Source organism: Motacilla alba, chromosome 1 (genome assembly GCF_015832195.1).
Source record: "Motacilla alba alba isolate MOTALB_02 chromosome 1, Motacilla_alba_V1.0_pri, whole genome shotgun sequence".
NCBI lineage: Eukaryota > Metazoa > Chordata > Aves > Passeriformes > Motacillidae > Motacilla > Motacilla alba.
Window position 1 is genome coordinate 42,612,039 of NC_052016.1, and position 18,768 is coordinate 42,630,806.

The 18,768-nt window shown below is 37.1% G+C and overlaps 1 protein-coding gene across 33 annotated transcripts in view; it reads left to right on the forward strand.

The window, feature by feature from the left end:
• The window catches only part of DLG2 (discs large MAGUK scaffold protein 2), a 981,924-nt gene that overhangs the window by 607,750 nt on the left and 355,406 nt on the right, over window positions 1-18,768 (forward strand). For all 33 annotated transcript variants that reach the window (XM_038135749.1, XM_038135838.1, XM_038135932.1 and 30 more), the window contains one exon: window positions 10,461-10,511. In XM_038135749.1, coding sequence (XP_037991677.1) covers window positions 10,461-10,511 — 51 coding nt within the window. The remainder of the gene's footprint in view (window positions 1-10,460; window positions 10,512-18,768) is intronic.

An 18,768-nucleotide genomic window follows, 5' to 3' on the forward strand; every position in this document is an offset into this window, starting at 1 on the left:
CAACTTCTTCCCTTCTCTTATTCCCAGTTACACATCCACACTCCAACTTTCTGACTGCATCACATCCTCCCCAGCTAGCCCAACTTGCTGTTTGCTGGCAATCAGCCCCTGCTTGTGGGCGCCTTCATGCACTCCAGCTGCTGGTACCACAGACATACAGAGAACACAGAACCCCTTACCCAAGAAAATAGGTAAAAATAGAGTTTAATAGAAGACATGACAGAAGATGTTCAGCAGGCAGAGTGCTCGTACAGGGAAATGAACTAACCAGCCTTGTCTACATGTGACTGGCCTCCTTTATCCTCTTAGCTCTCTGTTTTCTTGTACTTCTTCCTCTCTACTTCTAAACCACATCTATTCTTCCCTTTTCCACATCTTTTATTCCTCACCTAAACATCTCCTAAGTCTTGTTGCAATGCCAAGATGCTTGTTCCCTGCATCCTGCCGGTCTCCCAGCTCCACAGACAGTGATGTGCTCCTCAGGCTGTGAGGTGCTCCCCAGCTGCCCCACAGTGCTGGGTGTCATCCTGAGCCAGGGACTGAGGCTTCCCTGGGAGAAAAAGGGTCTCTGCCATGTTATCTCCACCTGTCGTCGTGCCTCTCTGCTCTTGGGTGTGTGTGTCCACACCTTTGATGGGCTGATGGCTCCTGTGATGAACGCAGGATGAAGCAGAAATAAATTTAATCCTGAAAAATAACTTCTCTGTGGAGCAGACATGCTGGAGCATGTACAGTGTAGTAATGGCAAGTAAAATGTCTGGATAGTGGCCTTGTTCATATTGGAGCATTTGATGTCCAGGGGATTTGTACACCAATTTAGCTGTGATGGTCAATGACCACTAACTTCATTGCATATGGCTGAAATAAGAACTGAAATACTTGCCACATCTCTGCTGCCAAATACTTCAGCTTTGATGTGGAAATTACAGGTTTCATAATGTCAGGAAACCTATGGAGAATGTAATAAAGATACTTCATATAACTGGTAAAATATGCTCTACTTCTGGAAAGAGATGATGAAATACCTGACATTTTAAAGTAGTATTGCATGACATTAAACATTTTCAGAGTATTTCTGTGTTGCAGTTGTGCATTTTAGCGTAGTAAAAATATTCTTAGAGTACCATATTTCTTGTACCATAGGTCTTTTCATCACTGCTTACTTACAGCAAGAGTGCACTGCGACCTTTTTGTGTTGCTTTAAAGAGGATTATGTGTCAGCATTGTTCTCAAGCTTTCTTTTGGCTTTCTTCGATTCTTTAGTAAAGCTTCTCTCATCTCTGCTGTTGTACATTAATAGGTAATCTTGAAAATAACCTTTTTTTTAAGAATACTGAGGCAATGCATAGAAATGACTTTCAGAGTAACTTTCAAGTTCAAGATTTCATTATTTTGTCAGAAATTAGATTGATTGAAGGTGGATGCAAGCTACTTTTTCCTCTCTCCTTAGATTTAAAGTGAGAGAGTTTTTGTGAAAATCTCAAATTCTCTCAAACTGATGCAAACCTGTTCTTTGTTCTTTCTACCAAGAAAACGTGTGAAGTATTTGAAATAGTTTCCTGAGTAGTGGCTAGGCTTAGATTGAGACTAGTGATGATCAGTTAGGCTGCATTAGCTTCTTCTCAGGGTTTACATGGTTAATCCCTGTGAACAGCAGTTACATCAATTTTCTTTTCTTGAGCTTGGGAGGAGGAGCAGAAAACCACTGATTTTGTCTCAGCCATTCAAAATGTCTTCTTTTTTTTTTTTTTTTTTTTCCTGCAGCAAAAATAATTGGGTATGAGGGAGCTGTTCTGCTGTGCTTTTAGTAGTGGACTGCAGAGGACTGTGGCTCCCTTGCCTCACATACACTAAAGAGCCTTCCAAGATTTTAAGAGAAATAGGAAATCCTTCTGCTGCTGTAAAAATACTTGTAAAGCAACTGAGTCACGTATAAAAAGCTTGTCCTGTGGAATCCATATTAGTTTATAAACGTGCCTGTACTTAATGTGTGTGAATATTCCTTATTACTCATTTTTACTATTAGTGCAGGCATTTTCTTCACTCTTTCAGGGCTGCTTCCTCCTGCAGGTGTAAGTACACCCACAGATTAATAACTGCAACTTCGGTTACACAAGTACAAGCCCAGTGACACCAGTGGGATTGCACCAAGGCTACTGACAGTAGAGTTTAACCTTCAGTGCTTCTGCTAGAGTTAACACATAAGAACAAAAAAAAACCCAAAAGAATTCATTGATTGTGATTTTTTTTATAGGCAGTGGGGTGAGAGAGCAGTGAAAGGAGTATTAACTCAAAGCAAACAAAGGTACTGGTAGACAATTTTAGGCACAAATGTATGAGTCAGAGTACGTTCCTGTTGAGCAAATTGTAAGAGATTAGATTATGTTAGTTGTATACTTACTTATTGAGGAAATGTGGTATACCTATTATGCCTATTATATAATGGCTGTATAAACATGTAATGGATACCAAAGAATGAAGTTAATTAGTGCTATTCTTTCCTTGCCTAAAATTTTGCTAGTTAGTATGCTACTGATTTTTTCCCTAAAACTGAGAAACATTTGTTACTCAAGTCTAAATGAATCAAACTTAACCCACATGTAGTAATTTCTGCCTTTTAAACACTCCTACAGTTATCAGCCTTTATAATCAAATTATGCAAATTGAAGTTTTAAACATTTTTTAAATTACCTTTTAAGTCTCAATTTACAAGTACTTTATGAAATTGATGAAATAAGGTCAATCAAGCAACAGCTATTTTCCATTTTTATGTATATGGTGCATGGAATGATAGATTACACCAGAAAAATAATTTCTAGAAATGTCTGAACTGTTCAAATTTTTTGAAAGGCTTGATGGATTTTCTTCTACATCTAAAATAGAGCAGAGAGAGAAGAACCTAACAGTGTTTATGATAACTCAGATATTACTGTGTCAGCAATGGCAGAAGCACAGAAGAAAATAAGAGGCAAAATAATTATGAACTTCTGAAGCTGTGTAGAAAATGACCTGAATTGTACAAGAAATACTGTGATTTTGTGGGAAGAAATTGCTGCATGCAGTTCTCTGGAATGTACTGTTTCAAATGTATGTTCTAAGTTTAAGATACAAAAAAAAATTTCATAGAATCAGAACTGTTTAGAAGGTACCTCAAAGATCACCTAGTTCCAAACACCCTGTCATTTTTTTTTAAAAATAATTTTTTTAGGATGTGAATTCTGGAAGTCTAGAGTTTCCCCATATAGTCAGTGGGCAAGCTGGTTCTTAAACAACAATTCCATCCAAAGGTTAATGCACATGGCATAAATCACCCCCCTTGATTCTTCCCTCAGGTACTTGTAAACAAAACCCCAAAGATCACTTCTTAACTTGGTTAGTTACCCTTTAGATAGGTAATATGATGGTATATTTTTTTTTTTTTTTAGCATAAGAGAGAAGGTTCTAAGTGCCAAAACTGAACTGTGCACTCTTATTCTTTTGTTGAGACTAATTTTGTACAAGGTGGAAGTGCTAGCCTAAACAGAATTCACACACAGATGTAATTTCACTTCCATTTACTGTGACCCCACTTGAAATCATGATCTCTGCTTTTATCTGCTTCTGCATTAGGCTTATAAATCTAGGAAGTTTGTGTTGCGTCTGCATTGGCTATATCAAGTGCTTACACTTAAAATAATGCTTCCATCAAAATATGGACAAAATAAAGAAGAGGTGAAAGAAAAATTGATGGCTCATTGTAAGCCTCATAAAATAATAAGAATACCTTGGAGAAGGGCAGCAAAAATTTTTTTTTCATACTGTAGAAAGTGCCAGCTCTAGGGTGACAAGACAGCTAAAAAAAGTAAATCTAAATTGTTGCTGCATAGCAAAAAGGACTATGAGGAGTTAGGGCAGGGAGTAGGGGAAACCAGAAAAGAATCCCTTATTTTGACAAGATCTTGAAACTGTGGTAAAGCAGGTGAAGCATCAGTGGAAATAATCAAGGAGCATGGAGTGTATGAATGGCTTAATAGGAGTTGTGGGAGAAGATTACGTTTCAAGTTTAGTTGGAAAAGATGAGAAGGTAGAAAACTAATCATGAATAATGCTTTGGATGAAGTGGGATTAGATAAAGTAAGTTTAAATTGATATGTATGTGTGTGTGAGAGGTAAACAGAAAAAAATTGGGAGGTAATAAGAAGGAAGAAAAAAAACTGAAAGGAATGAAAATCAGAAAGCAATGGAGCCTGACTTGGAGACATGAGAAATTGTGATTACAGATGGGGGATTATGATTCAAAGTAGACAAGAAAAAATGACTGCTCTGAACAAGATATGAGAAATGAGGTAGAGTAAAATAAAATTGCAATTTGGGAATCAACCAGAGAAGAGTGACGATGGTTACTTGCTAGATGGGTATTTTCTCCAAGGGAATGAAAACAAGGAAAGCCAGGATAACAGGGAGTCAGAAAGAGGAAAGGGTGAGTATTGTGACAATCATTGGAGAAGAGGCTGAATAAAAATTAGGTCCTGAAGGATGTAAGAGACATCTGAAAATGAAAGAATGAGTGAATATACCACACTTTGAGCAGGGTACAAGTTAATCCTGACTGTAGATCTTTGCAGGTGTTGACCAAGAGCTGGATTTGACTTCTTGGAGCTCTGCTAATTATGTGTTGAGGGTAATATCTTCCCTAAAGAATGTACAGTGACTGGTGGTTGAGTGCTCCCTAGGCATCTGTGGAACAATACACAAAGATCTATTCCTGATAAAGTATAAATTTCTTTGAAAACCTTATGGTTTTTAACTCTTCATTCTTCACATCAAAACAGTTGTATTACAAGAAGAAAGTTTTAGGCTATGGTAAATTTTGATTCAAAAATTTAACGTATTTTCCTTGTTTCCTAAAGGAAGCATGGGTAAAAAGAAGGAAATGGGCTTAGTTATGCACCATAATTTAAAATGAATGCGGGATATCTTGCATAAATAGTCCATAAAATGCACTCACTCACTAAGATAAAGACTAGCATGAAAAGCTTTTAGGCAGCCTTTTCAGGACAGCTTGAAAATGCAAAATCATCACAATTGAAATCAAGGAAATCAGGAGAGTGTTTGCTGTATGTTTATATGCAGTAAGAAAGGAAACTTCTAATGATTTTGGAAAGCAATATTAAAAGAAGATCAGCAGCTTTCCTTTGACAATAAAGAAATAACCCAAAACTGAAGTTGTCAAAGGGCTAAATAAAGATCACTCTAGCGTTGGTGACAAAACAGAAATTGTGAAAGGCTATTTAATATTTTAGATATCCAAATGGGTTTGCTGTTTCTGAAATGTGAAATAACATGGTCTAGTGGAAGGTGTCCCTTCCCCTGGCAGGGGTTTTGAAAATATATATCTTTAAGGTCCCTTCCAATCCAAACCACTCTATGATTCTCTGAGTCTGTGACCATTTTAATTATACAGCCAACTGGAAATTTCTGAAGAACAAAGATATCCTGAGGTTACTTGTACAACAAGAATTTGACAGTCTTGTATTCTGCTGAGGTTTGGGTGATGAGACAACTGGTGAAACCATACATTCAAAGGAACAAATTTTGTATGTTGAATGAAAATCAGTGACAGGGTAGTTATCTTCCCGTGCATATGATAGAAGAAGTAGAAGCAGCAGTCTTCTTTCTTGCAGTTTTCTGAAAAACAATACTCAATTAAATATGAATAAAATGAGTTTTGCTTGAAATAGAAGTCTACAGATGTAATTCTTAGGCAAAACAATCTCTTCTTGAAAATAAGATTTAGCATAACAAACTGCTCCAATGGCAGTTTTAATTAGAAAGGATAGGTCCAGGGGTTTTGAAATCTTGCAGTTGAATAAACTGTTATGTTTTGATTCGATTGTTACTGCTATCATAATACAGTTCTTACCACTGAAATTCATGTACTGAAATATATATCTTACTGAGTGGATGCAGTTTTAGTGGGGTAGAAGTATAGCAAGAAAGAATTCTGCAGTGTTTACTTTTCAAGTGTAAACAAGTAAGTCCATCAAATCAAATAATTGCAGAAGTAAAATAAAAAGAGTATCAAATTACTGTTGATATGATGAGAAAAAAGTCTTATAAAGTATTAATGAAGTGGCAGAATATGTGTCAGAAAATGAAAAACCCAACAGAATACTTTTCTCAAGGATTTTAGGAATTCAGCATAATCTGTAGAGCTGATTTTTCAGTAAGGGACTACTTTAGCTGCTTATGTCACCCTTAAACTGCAGTAAAGGAGAGAAACTTCCTGAAAAGTTAGGCGTCTTCACATAAAGGAACAAACAAATCTGAGTTTGTCAGGTCCTTACTTTGACATTCTGTATGCCAGAATTTTGTATTTCAGATTTTTCACCAAATTGTGCATAAAAAACCTCTCTACCTGTTTCTTATTTCTCACTCTTCTGGAAGTGTCACTGAAGATGAGTAGTGCTTTCTTCTTAGAGAGATAAGTGAACTCTAATAGCAGTGAGAGTTTGCCAAGAAATCTCTCTTGAATGGTGGAGTCTAGGTAGTTACCCTACATTATGTCTCTCTTAAAAACATTTTCTTGTCAAATGTTTTGGAGAGCCTTCTAGAATAACAGGTGCTGCTGTAAATGAGAGGTAACTCTTACCTTGCCTTTGTGGGGGGTTCTTTTAAACATCGGGCATTAATTAACTTTTGGTAACTTACTCAAGAAGGGCTGTGTGTTCATCTCACTCTGGATCATGAACATATGTAAGGTCAGGAGGCTGAGAGCCTTTTTGCATTGGAAGTGTGTGTTGGCCATGCAGCAGAGGTCCTCAAAATTATCCAAAGATTTCATGGACATCTGCTCCCATGTAACTCTTCTACATTTTGTCCTGGTCAATAGTGTCTTTTTTCTTCTGCTGGAAATACAAGTTCCTGGATGAGACACGTGTTGATTCCAGCTCTTGTGCCCTGGAGAAAGGATGCAGTTGATTGTGTCCTCCCATGGACTTCATCTTGTGTACCCCTTACCCACTTCTCCTGCAGTCCTGTGGCCCCTTGCTGTCACAGTTACTGTTCAGCATCTTTCTCAGAAGAGTGCACATCAGTGTCCCAAATCAGAGACAGAAGCCAAGAGCAGTGTTTCTTGGCTTTTGGAGAAGGGGAAAGATTGAGTTGTTCCTTGTGGACATCCTTATAGATTGGGTTTGTGGGAGTAGGTGCTGGATATCATGCCAGGCATGTGCTGCCAGTTACAGGTACAAACAAGCCCGAAAAAGCAATTGGAAAAGCTGCTAAACCGGAGAGCCGGCCTTTCAGTGGTGCATAATTATAAAAGATACACGGCATCCTTGAAGCAGAAATTTGTTACCAGTCTACAGCCAGTAGAAATGCAGAGAAAACAGATTTAAGTCAAGTGCTCACCTAACTTCACACATCGTTTTTAGACTCTCTTTGTACATAGTGAAAGAAATGTCTGGGCACAATTCACCTCACCTACCTGACATTTTAAGCAGAGGATGAAATTAAGACCTTCATGTGCCTGTTTTTACTAACTTGAGTATAGAATTAGATGACTACCTCACATTTCAGCATTAAAAATGTAAATTTTACTTGAGATTAAAGATATCTGTCATGTCAAGCTTGTACTTTGTGAAGCTGAGAAAGAATTTTTCCTAAACAACTGGAAAATGCTGATGATTTCTTTGATTGTGGAGAAAACTAAATGAAAATGTTTGTAATTTTTCATAGCTATCTAAAATCATGGAGGCTGTAGTAAATTTTGTTTTCTGTTCTTGCTGCAATCTAATATAAAATCAGGATTAGAAAAGTCATGCAAAGAGGGACACGAGAGTAAGTTGCCACTACTTGTAAGAAATAGAAGTTGCAGGTTCAGACAGCTTGTTGGTGCTTTGAGAGGCTAGAAACTGTCAAGTTAAAATGTACAAAAACAGAGGGTATGTCCATATGCTGCTAAATGAGAGCACCAACAAGCCAGTTCCAGTGCTGGAGACATGATTCTCTTTCTGCTTAACTGTTGGCTCATTCCTTGGCCATTTGCTTCCAGCAGGCTTCCAGACAGAAACAGCCCTAAGCACTGAGACTTGGCTGGAAACTGACTATAATTTAGCGGTGTAGGTGCAGCCAGAGAGTCTAAATGTGGAGTTAAATGGTGCTAGCAATGAGTGGTATTGCATAAAGCATCATTCCACCTGCCTCAGGTAGGTACAGTATCTTACTGGATTCTTTAAGAAATAACTGCATTGGTTTGCTGAGCAACCAGCAAAACAAACAGGGCAGTGAACGGTATATGCAGACATGTATGTTTAAATAACAAAAGGAGCTGGATCAAGATCAGCTTTTTAATTCATATCACCCCTGCTGCTATGGAGCCTGATAATGGATCTCTGCTGCAACTAATTTTGATTTGAATTGAGGGCATTTTCAGAATTGCCACTGTGGATGATAATAAAAACCCCTCAGATGGTCATAAGCAAGATACCGTTTGTGTGCAAATACAAATTGAGTATTCAGGTTGTGTTTTCTCCTTTCATCTTTCCACAGAGGTTGCTCACTTCTCATATCCCTCTTTTTCCCATTTTGCTGCACTAATGAGTTTTTAATGCAAAGGAAAAGCGATTATAAGCAGTGAAGCAAAGACAGCTTTATAGAGCAAGACTGAGGAATTGAAGGCATAGATCAGAGTTATCCACCAACCTAAGATGAAAGAGAAGTTCATGAAAACAGAGACATATAGATAGCTTTGATTTCATTATCATTAGACAAGAAAGGACAAAAAATGGAATAGCTATAAAGATCTTCATATGTAGTAAGTTGCCTATATTAATAAAAGAGTCTATGCAGAAAGCATTAAAGTGATAACATTGGGGAGAAAGACATCCTGTAGTAAAATTTTTTCGTTCATCTCTGGTGTAAGTGTAATGTGATGTGATAACCCAGCCCTAATAAACTAAAAAAACCAAATATTATGCACGTATTAAATATTCTATTCATTGATGCTGTGTTTTCCTGCAATTGTTAAGCATGAGTTGTTTGTTTGGACTTTTCTCTCTTTCCTTTTCAACATAGATTCTGGAGATTGTATTTCTATTACTGATTTCATGGTTTATCACATCTTGAATTGTAAACAAATTAAATAGTTGGTGGATTTTAGAGGAAGCTTTTGTTTGGCAGATACATGTACCTTGTTAAAATATTCACAAGGGAAGTACCTAATTACATTTGAAAGGTGCTTGACGAGATAAAGAATGATTTATATACAGTGTTTTATGATTGCAGTTAGGAATCTAATACGGAAAATTAGCAGTTGGGAGTGGGGAGGAGTGATAAATGTTCATGTTTTGAGAAATAACAAATTTGTTCCTCCAAGATGAAGTCAATCCCAATACATTCCTTCAGTTTAGGTCTATTATTTCATTAAGTATAAATTAAATTATACACTAAAGCAAAGCTATTTTTCAGGACATATTCCATCATTACAAAAATAGCATGATTAATAAATTTTTCTTATTATTATTTTTCTTTTTTTTTAATATCAATACTTTCTGGCCGAGTCAAAAATTGCTGACTAGTTGTATGGAAGTTATGCTTTGAAATTCTTCTGAGATTTTAGTGATAGATACACTTTCATTGCTCTGCAGTTTACCTGCTGCAATATGTTGAGCTTTTGTAGCTTTCTCAGATGCTCTATTCTACCCATTTAAGAAATGAGAAAAGGGAGAAAGGTATGTTAAGTGAGTTGCCTGGAGCAGCAAAAATGATCCATGTCAGACTGGAACAAGGTTTTGGAATACTGCTTAAATCAGTGTCATCTCTTCAGCTGATAGATTTCTTGTCCAGCACAATCTATTTTGGTGCTCTACGTTTTGTAGCTTAATTTATTTTGACACTGGGACTCAGCATAGGAATTACATTACCATTCTGTGCCTTTTTGCCATTCAGCTGTCTCTTGCAAAGCTTCTCTGTCATGTTCTTGCCCTAGGTTAATATAGTAAACAAGATGTATTTCAGTGTATGTATCAGTGAGTAATTTTTACATAAGTACTGTGAATTTCCTGTCTGGTTTTGTATTTCGTTGTAAATTGGAGCTGGTAAGGCAATGCATAAATAATTTTTCTTCTATTGTGAGAATATTAGATGCAGGTAGTCTATTTTGACTTGAAACTATTACCTTGGAAACTATTTAAACATTGGCACCAAGTCCACAAAGATGTTTTATCAAATATTAGTCTTATTATGTTGATGATTTATATAGCCGTTACATACTGAATCTTTACTATTTTCAGTTCATAGGCTTGACTATGCCCCCACCAAGACAAAGGGGAGTTAACTGTTTGATACTTTAGAACTCCTCAGCTCTATGTTGAAAAATGTGCTTCAGTAAACCAATGATGCTGGAACAGCTGTACAGTATGCCTATGAAGTTACTTTCCATGTAGATTTAAAGAATTTTCTGATTTTGTTTTATTTAGGTCAATGGAACAGAAATTGAATATGAATTTGAAGAAATTACTTTGGAGAGGGTAAGTACAATTCATTCTTTCTTATAGGAAAAATATAATCTATAATAAAAACGATGTGATTAATTATGAAATTAAAATTGGTTAGGAATGAATTTGTTTACATTTTCAATAAAGGTGTCCACTGTTTATTCTAAACTGTAAAAATGTGAGCGATACAACAGGTAAGTCTTTCATGCTATTAAAAAGTTTATGGTTTAGATGCTTGTGTTCAAAATGTTTTTCTTCCCCATAACTCTTCTCATTGCTTAGTTGGGTGTTTGGTTATTGTGAAGACCCTCTATAACTTAGCTTGTCCATTTTTAGCTTGTCAGCTGGAATTGTGGAATATTTTCTCTTTAAAAAATCTTTGGTTTCCTGGCATATGTGCCTGGTAGCGGATGTGTAGTGTTATACTATAAAAGAAAAAATTTCAAAAGGGTTTTTAATGTTCAAGTGGCTACATAAAAGCCATAGACCATATCTATGCTTAAAAGATATGCTTACTCAAAAGCTGAATTACCTGAGCTGTAATCAGGGCTTGCAGTGAAGGCTTTGTTGGTAATGTAGCACCAAAAGCAAAGCCGTATGTGCTGTACCGTTTCTCCCTGGATTTGGTGTTTTTTCCTTGCCTTTTGGTTATGCAGCTGTTGTCTTACAGTGCTGACTTTGTCTGACACAGATCGAGGCCATATGGGCCATGTAGGGTGTGAAGAAGGAAGTCTAAGCTTTGTATATGTCATAATGCTTACAAAGTTTTCTAACAGATGCAAGAATGTCATTGCTGAATTCCTTTAGTGTTCTACCAACATCTTGGGAGTATGAAGTTTTTCCATCTTGAAGAATGGTTCAGCTTCTTTCTACATAAATTGATTGAATAGAAGGCCAGATTTATCAAGACATGGTTGATGCCTTGTGAACAAATGCCTGTAAGGTAGCAAATTACCATTAAATTGGATACTTAAATGATATAATTCACTGCACTTTTTCTGCATATTATATTTTTAATTGTCCAGGATAATGAATTTCATAACCATTAAACTTAAGGGGTTACAAGTTTATGTTCTCATTGATTTGCTCTCTCAGGCAAATTATGAAAGAGCAATGTATCTTTTTATCAGAGCCATCTTCACAACAGATAACATATAAGGTTATAGGCACTTTTCCTCTACTGTCTCCCAACTTACTCGCGCATCACTAGTTATTCATTGGACTAGAGTTTCCAAAGGTCACTGAACAGAAAACAGAACACATGCCTCCTGGGTGATATTTTGAAAAGCACTTTATTTTTAACAGATGTGTAAGTTATCAGTGTACATACTGCAGAACTGATGAGATTTGCATCTCTTGTACCTGTCAGATGTGGATAATTGGTTATTCATAGTGCAGTGTATTATCAGCTAAAGGCTTAACAACAATAGCAAAAAGAGATACAGATCTTAATGGACAATGTTTCAGTTGTTTCCTTGATGATGCTGGATCTGTGGCTTCTGATTACTGCTGCTTGAAATGTTCTGTCACATGTATCAGTGTTTTGTCTCAAAGGCAGGGTACTGTGTCTGCTGGTTTTTGTGTGAGATATAAAACACAAGTGATTGCCTTTAAATAGCTGTCATTTATGTCAGACTAAAAGCGTTTTCAGAAAAGACATTCTCCATGTTGATTACCCATTTTCTTCCACAAAACTGCTTTTAGAAATCAGAGGGAAATCATCTCTCTATTTAATGGCAAAGCTGCAAAATATATTAAAATTTCTGCTGTTCAGAGAGAAAAATGTAGTTTGCCCATATCAAACAGCTGGTAATAAATTTTACACTTTAGTCCATTTATTCAAGTCACTGGATTCTGCATCACCAAAACCATCAAAGATTTTCTTAATGAAATTTATACACATTTTTAAATGGTCAGTATAATTTAAAGATTTCAAGATGTGGAAAAAAAAGTGTAATAGGGAAAAAGCACTCTTACTTGCCTTTTTTTAATAACAGAATGAAAGGGAAGGTGGTAAGGGACTGATTACTTCAGAGCACTTCCCAGTCTCTATATGCACTGTTAATTTAATTATTAGGAAATCACCTTCCACCATAGGTGACATGGATTTGTGGGACCTATTCCTGAGGAGAGTTACTGGTATTGGTATGAACCTTGCCCCGGGGTGAAGAGATGTCCTCATCTCGTGGGGTAAAATAAGACTACTGTGTGCATGTTGGCAGAAAATGTCCAGTGTGGAGGTGGAGAGCAAATCAGCAGGGTCCCAAAAATGCCAAGAGCAAACTGTGCTAATGGTCTGGTGGGAAGGACATTGCCGGACTTGCTGAGTATCCCCAAGCTGCTCAAGACCATGCTGGTGCACCAGGAAGTTGACTGCAAAGTTACAGGGGGCTTTTGAAAAAAGCTTTTTTAAAAAAATTGCTCTCTTTGAAATACTGTTACTCAGTTGTTTCTATTTAAAATGTTGTGCCCTAGTTTGCAGTTAAAAAATACTTGGGGATTTGAGATGAAAAAGCTTCAGTGAGACTTGACATAGACAATTAATTTGAGGCAGATCTACCTTAAATCTGTGATCAGTGGTGCTTCCAGGAGTTAAAGAAATTTGAAGTACACCCCTGTCGGCCCTCTCTTTAGTGGGTGCTCTTATCCTTTTACTCTTCAGTTGTGCCAGCCACTTATCAGGTACCTTCACCAATCTCTGAGCCTGCTGTTAAATCATTTACAGCTCTCCTAAGAACAGACTTGAATAACAGTTACAGAGTTAAGAGAAATCAAACAAATTCTCTTATGTGGGGAAAAAAACCAAAACAAAACCAAAAACCACAGTTTAAATTCCTTGATGGACCTCAGAGAATATGTGAGATTCTCTGCTAACTTGCCAGCATAAAATACAGATATGAGTGTAGACTAATACTTTGTGATTCACAAAAAAACTACAATGCCCAAATGCATACTCAGACAAAATTCTTAAAAATAAAATATTATCTTGCTCTAGCTTGAATATTAAATACACTTTAGAAAGGAAACTCTATGTAAATTAATTAATATTAGTGCAGGGTGTTAATCTTCCATTACTGAAGGACTTGAAAAAACCATACCTACCACTATCAAGAGACTTGTTTACATTTGTAAATCAGTGGTCAGTGTAAGAGATGATAAATAGTCTCTGGTACGAAGCCTAACCAACTTTCCTAAGCTGGAGGAAAGCTTTAATTGATTGACTCCTTGGTACAAGTGCAATGGAGACAGATGCTGAAGAGAGGCTTTTAATAGAGATTGGAATATCAAGCAATATAAATACTTACCCTGAAGAAAAGTTAAGACAGTAGGTCACTTAATGATTCATATTGGATTCATGCTGAGTTCAGCATCTGAGTTCAGATCTCAGAACCTTTTTGCTCATCTAACCTTGCCTGCTTTTTAGATGTTGGACAAAAAGAGGACATTTATGATTAATAGAGCTGTTGTCAATAGATTCTTTTCACGTTCAGTATATATTTTCATTTTGTATCTGTATAAATGAATGCTATTACCTTTTGTGAAATAGACTATTTGGAAAAATCAAATTCTATCAACACTAGAATTAAAGACATCTAGTTCCCAGTGCGTTTGCATCCTGAGATTGACTGACCTTGGTCAGTCAATCTGAAAAGTTTGAGCTCTGACTGAGAATTTTGCCAAGGCTGAGACATGAATGAAGGGTCTCTATTTCTTTTTCTTTTATACTCCTGTGAATTTTCTGACCTCTCATAACAATACAGGTTACACTCAGAATGTCCGTGGTTTTTAATTAACCATATAGTTTTACAAAGTTATTAGGAACCTGTTGTTTTGTTTCCTCCTCACTTTTTTTTAGATTTCATTGCAATTGCCTATTGTCTCATTACAGCTGAGGGAGAGACAGGTATGAATGCTCACATAGCATAATTATTTCCTTAGAAAATCTGGTTAAATATATTCATGGAATCATATTGCAAAAGAGTAAATTCTCAATGAGGATTTATCATTTTGGACTGTGTTGTGTTAACTCTGATAAATGTAATTCTGTACCCGCCACAGGCTCTGTTCAGTGGAGAAACTAAGAAATCTACTCTGTCCTTTCTTCTTTCCTTTGACTTCATAGTTCAATGACATCAAGCACCACCATGAGGAGATTTAATTTTTCTGCTTGGAGATTATGATTCTCTAAGAGATTGGGTTTCTACGTTTCACCAAATTGTTGAAGGACTTATTCAAATCTTAACTAGAAAGCCTAAAACTAGTCATAGGTGAACTTAGATTAGCTCAGCTGGTTAGAATGTGGTCCTAAAAACACCAACACCAAAGGCTGTGTGTTCAATCCCTGTATGGCAAAGTCACCCAAGAACAGGACTTGATGATCCTTGTGGGTCCCTTCCAACTCAGATTATTGTGTGAAATTATAGTTTAAAGGCTAAAATTTAAAAATCCTGAGGAAGCAGTGGAAAAATAAATCCTGGTGCATTTCAGAAAAGAATTTATTACAGGCTTCAGCTCTTAATTGCTTTGATACTTGTAAATCTTAGAAATAACCACTACTGTGTTATTAATCATTCTTTTTTCATCACTCATTTCCTAGATGAACATGTAGAAGTTTTCAAAGATAAGAACAGCTGGAACACTGAAGAACAGATAGTATTGAATGACACAAGTATTTTGGTTTTACTTGATGTCTTATTTTTTTATACCCATCTTGTTTTTATAGAGAATCACAGAATTATAGAACAGTTTGGGTTGGAAGGGTACTTTAAAGGCCATCTAGTCCAAGCACCCTGCAATGAGCAGAGACAGCTTCCCCTATATCAGGCTGCTCACAGCCCTGTCCAACAGTCCCTTGAATGTTTCCAGGGATAAGGCATCCACAGTTCTTCTGAGAAACCTCCTCTAATATTTCACAACCCTCATTGTAGAAAATGGCTTCTTTACATGTAGGCTAAATCTACCTTTGTTTAGTTTAAACCCCTTGTTCTACATCTACAGGCCCTGTTAAAAAGAGGTCTATCCACATCTTTCTTACAAACCCCCTCCATGTACTGAAAGGCTGCATTAAGTTTGCCACAGAGCCTTCTGTTATCCAGGCTGAACAACTCCAACTTTCTTAGCCTGTTTTCACAGGAGAGGTGCTCCAGCCCTCTGATCACTTTTATGGTCTCCTCTGCATTCAACAAATTCACATCCTTCTCATGTTGGGATCCCAGAGATGCAGCACTCCAGGTGGGGTCTCACCAGAGCAGAATAGAGGGACAGAATCCCCACCCTTGATCTGTTGGCCATGCTGCTTTGATTGCAGTCCAGGATACATTCAGGGTATGTCCAGCTTCTCACCATTTGCTTCTATGTCTGGGAAAAAAGGTTTTCACTATTGGTCAGTAGTGAATTCTCTTTCTCCCCTTTTTTAAGGTCTTAGGCAGCAGTTCATGTACCAATATGCTTTGACCTCTCAGGACTGAGGCTGTAGGACATCACAGTGCTAGGAAAGTCCTCCTTTAATCATTTCAGAAATAAGAGAGTGGAAGGGAGTGGTCAAGAAATGGCCACTGGGAAAAGGTATTTTAAAAGTTTAAGAGTGTATGATGTAGATGCCTTTTGAGAGTCCGCCGTGCAAAAATCAATATCCGACCATCAACAGCCCCAGTGGAGTAGTCTGGCATCTTCCAACAGGAGAAAGTAAATCTTTTAAAGCAAGTGTCCTTCAGGTACCTGATGAGCTCCACCAAACTCAGAGTTGCTCGCTGAGTGTTTATTTTTGCAGAACTGTAAATTATTTCTTTACACTTGAAAGCTTCTTCTGTGCCCTTAGTTCATTTCTTCTTTGATAGGCTTTGCCTGCTCGCTTCCTAGGTGGTAGTTACTCTTGCAGCCTCAGACTGAAATAAGTTATAATTCACAGACAGAATCCTTCTTATTGACTAGTTTATGCCAGATTCATACTAGAGTGGTGACCGATAGGTGTTTATTGCTAGAAAGTTCACCCACAGGATCTTTTTTCCTGGAAGTGCCTTACAAGAAGAGGCAGAAGTGTTTATTTATGGTACTGAGTTATCAGCAAACAGAAAATGAAGATCCCATCTTTTTCATAATTGCTCAAACAATTTGAAATACTGATCTCTTGTGTACCCATATAGAGTTGCTGTTGTGTATTCCTCTGTGTATGTAGATAACAAAGTTCTGTGAAATAAGAAATTAAGAAAGATGCTTGAAAATACATGTGTAGTACATGCAATCCCTGTGCAGGAAATTCTGTTCTGCATTCTAATTCCAGTCACATCTTATTTAGAGTTGAGACTGATGGTCAGTTTTGTCAGTGGCTGTTGTTCACCTTCAGGGAGGTTTAGAACTACTGGAAAGGGCAGGCTCTGGCCCCTGAATGCGATGGCTGAAGCAAGATCTGTGTTCTCCTTTTATCTCTTGCGTCTTACCAGTTGTTGCCTTGGCCTGAAGCTGTGCTGGAGTGAACAATGAAAGAAACAAAAGTGGTCTGGTGTGAAGTCCTGCTAATGGGACACTGAAATACCAGGTCAACATTTTCCACAAAAACTGCAAAATTTGGTTGCTTTAGTTCAATGACCTTAATTAAGATTCTTTGGAAGAGTCTGAGGGTTTTTTTTTTTTTATTTTCTTTCACCTCAGAGCAGCCCTAATTTGGTACCCAAAATATAACTAATCACTGGAAAACTTTGTTCTTATTCTGTCAGAGAGTCACTCTGCTGAAAATATTCCTGGTTGTAGAGGTTCCACCAGTGCATGGTAGAGGTACAAAATGTGCCAGTCCAGAGTGTGCATGGAAAAGCAGAAGAGCTGGGAGAGGGCGGGCCCTACCTTTTGAGAAGCAGAGGCTCCTGCCTGATGCTCTTAGCTGTCATTCTCCATATTCAGTGTCTGGGACTGGAAGTCAATAAGCCCATGTAACTGTCTTACTGAAGACTATTGAAAGTGAAGACTAAGAGAAGTGAAGGAACAGCTGTCAGATATTATACCCCTCTTAGAGGTGGGAGCAAACGATTTTTATTTATTTTTATTGCTGTTAGCAATTATATGGCGAAGGAGCATGACGAAGTAGAGCTGCTGCAGCACTGATTGTATCCTGGAAACTGACAGGACGAGGAGGACTGGTCTTATCTCCACATAGTGATATCTGTACTGCTTCAGAATGCATGCTGCCAGAAGAATTTGAGATATCTAGGGAAAATGCTAAGAAAGCCAGGGGCTTTCCCTTGAACCTTTGTTTATAAGGAAGATTTGCCCTGTGTTTCACCATTGCTACAGCTGTGCAGAGGGTACATCCTTTTCCAGTTGTGTAGTGACAGCACTTTTTATCCCAATAGGCACGATAGGAAATCTGCAAAGCTGTGAAAGGGGAGACAAAGGAGAGGGAAAGGCTGTAAGTAAATAAGGAAAAAAAAAACCTGCTCTACAATGCCTAGAAAAAGAAGCTGAAATAACACTATAAAGATTTAGCTCCCTCTGGGTACCTATCAAAGAAATTATTATTTTCTTATTATTTTCTTAGAATTCTGCTTTTATATCTAAATGTCTGAAAACCACTTCATGGTTGCTAATTTTGGCTAAATCAGAATGGTGTATTTCTTTGGATGTATCACTGAAATGCCATTTAAACTCCTCTAAGGGCATTTTTTCAGTGAAGGATGTCTGCACCTATGCATGTGAGTTAGCTTTTTATTTCAAAGTGAAAAAATACACAGCTTGGATTTACACCTAATGACTCAAGCTTTCCAAGGCAAAGAATAAATGTATTACTATGGATTAATAAGGCTTTTATTCATTTGTGTATGTAATTTTGAATGTTTATGTATTCACTGATTCATATAGTAATTTCTGAGTATTTCTTCTGAGGGATTCATAGCTTCTTTCAATGGGTCATCAGGTCTAGGGAAGATTAGGACACTTTTTATTAAGTGAGAAACTTTGAATAACTGAATATTTTGTTACAAAAGCTCATGATGACATTTTGTTTTCAAAATAATTTGAAGCTTTGAAGAATGCTCAACCAGACAAAGAAAACTGGAGATTGTTTGCCATTTTTTTTTTAATTTAACAAAAGTCACTTGACACACTGAGCTGTTTTGTTCCCAGAGGAGTAAATTTCATTCTCCAATATATTGAATCACAAGCCTGAAGTTACTTAAACTCTCTGCACTGAAACTCACAGGGAACTTGTTCAGGGAGAGCATGTCAATAGAAAATAGAGACCCTAAAAAGAAGACACTAACACAATACTAGAAAGTGTTCTCAAAGTGACAGAAACAAAATA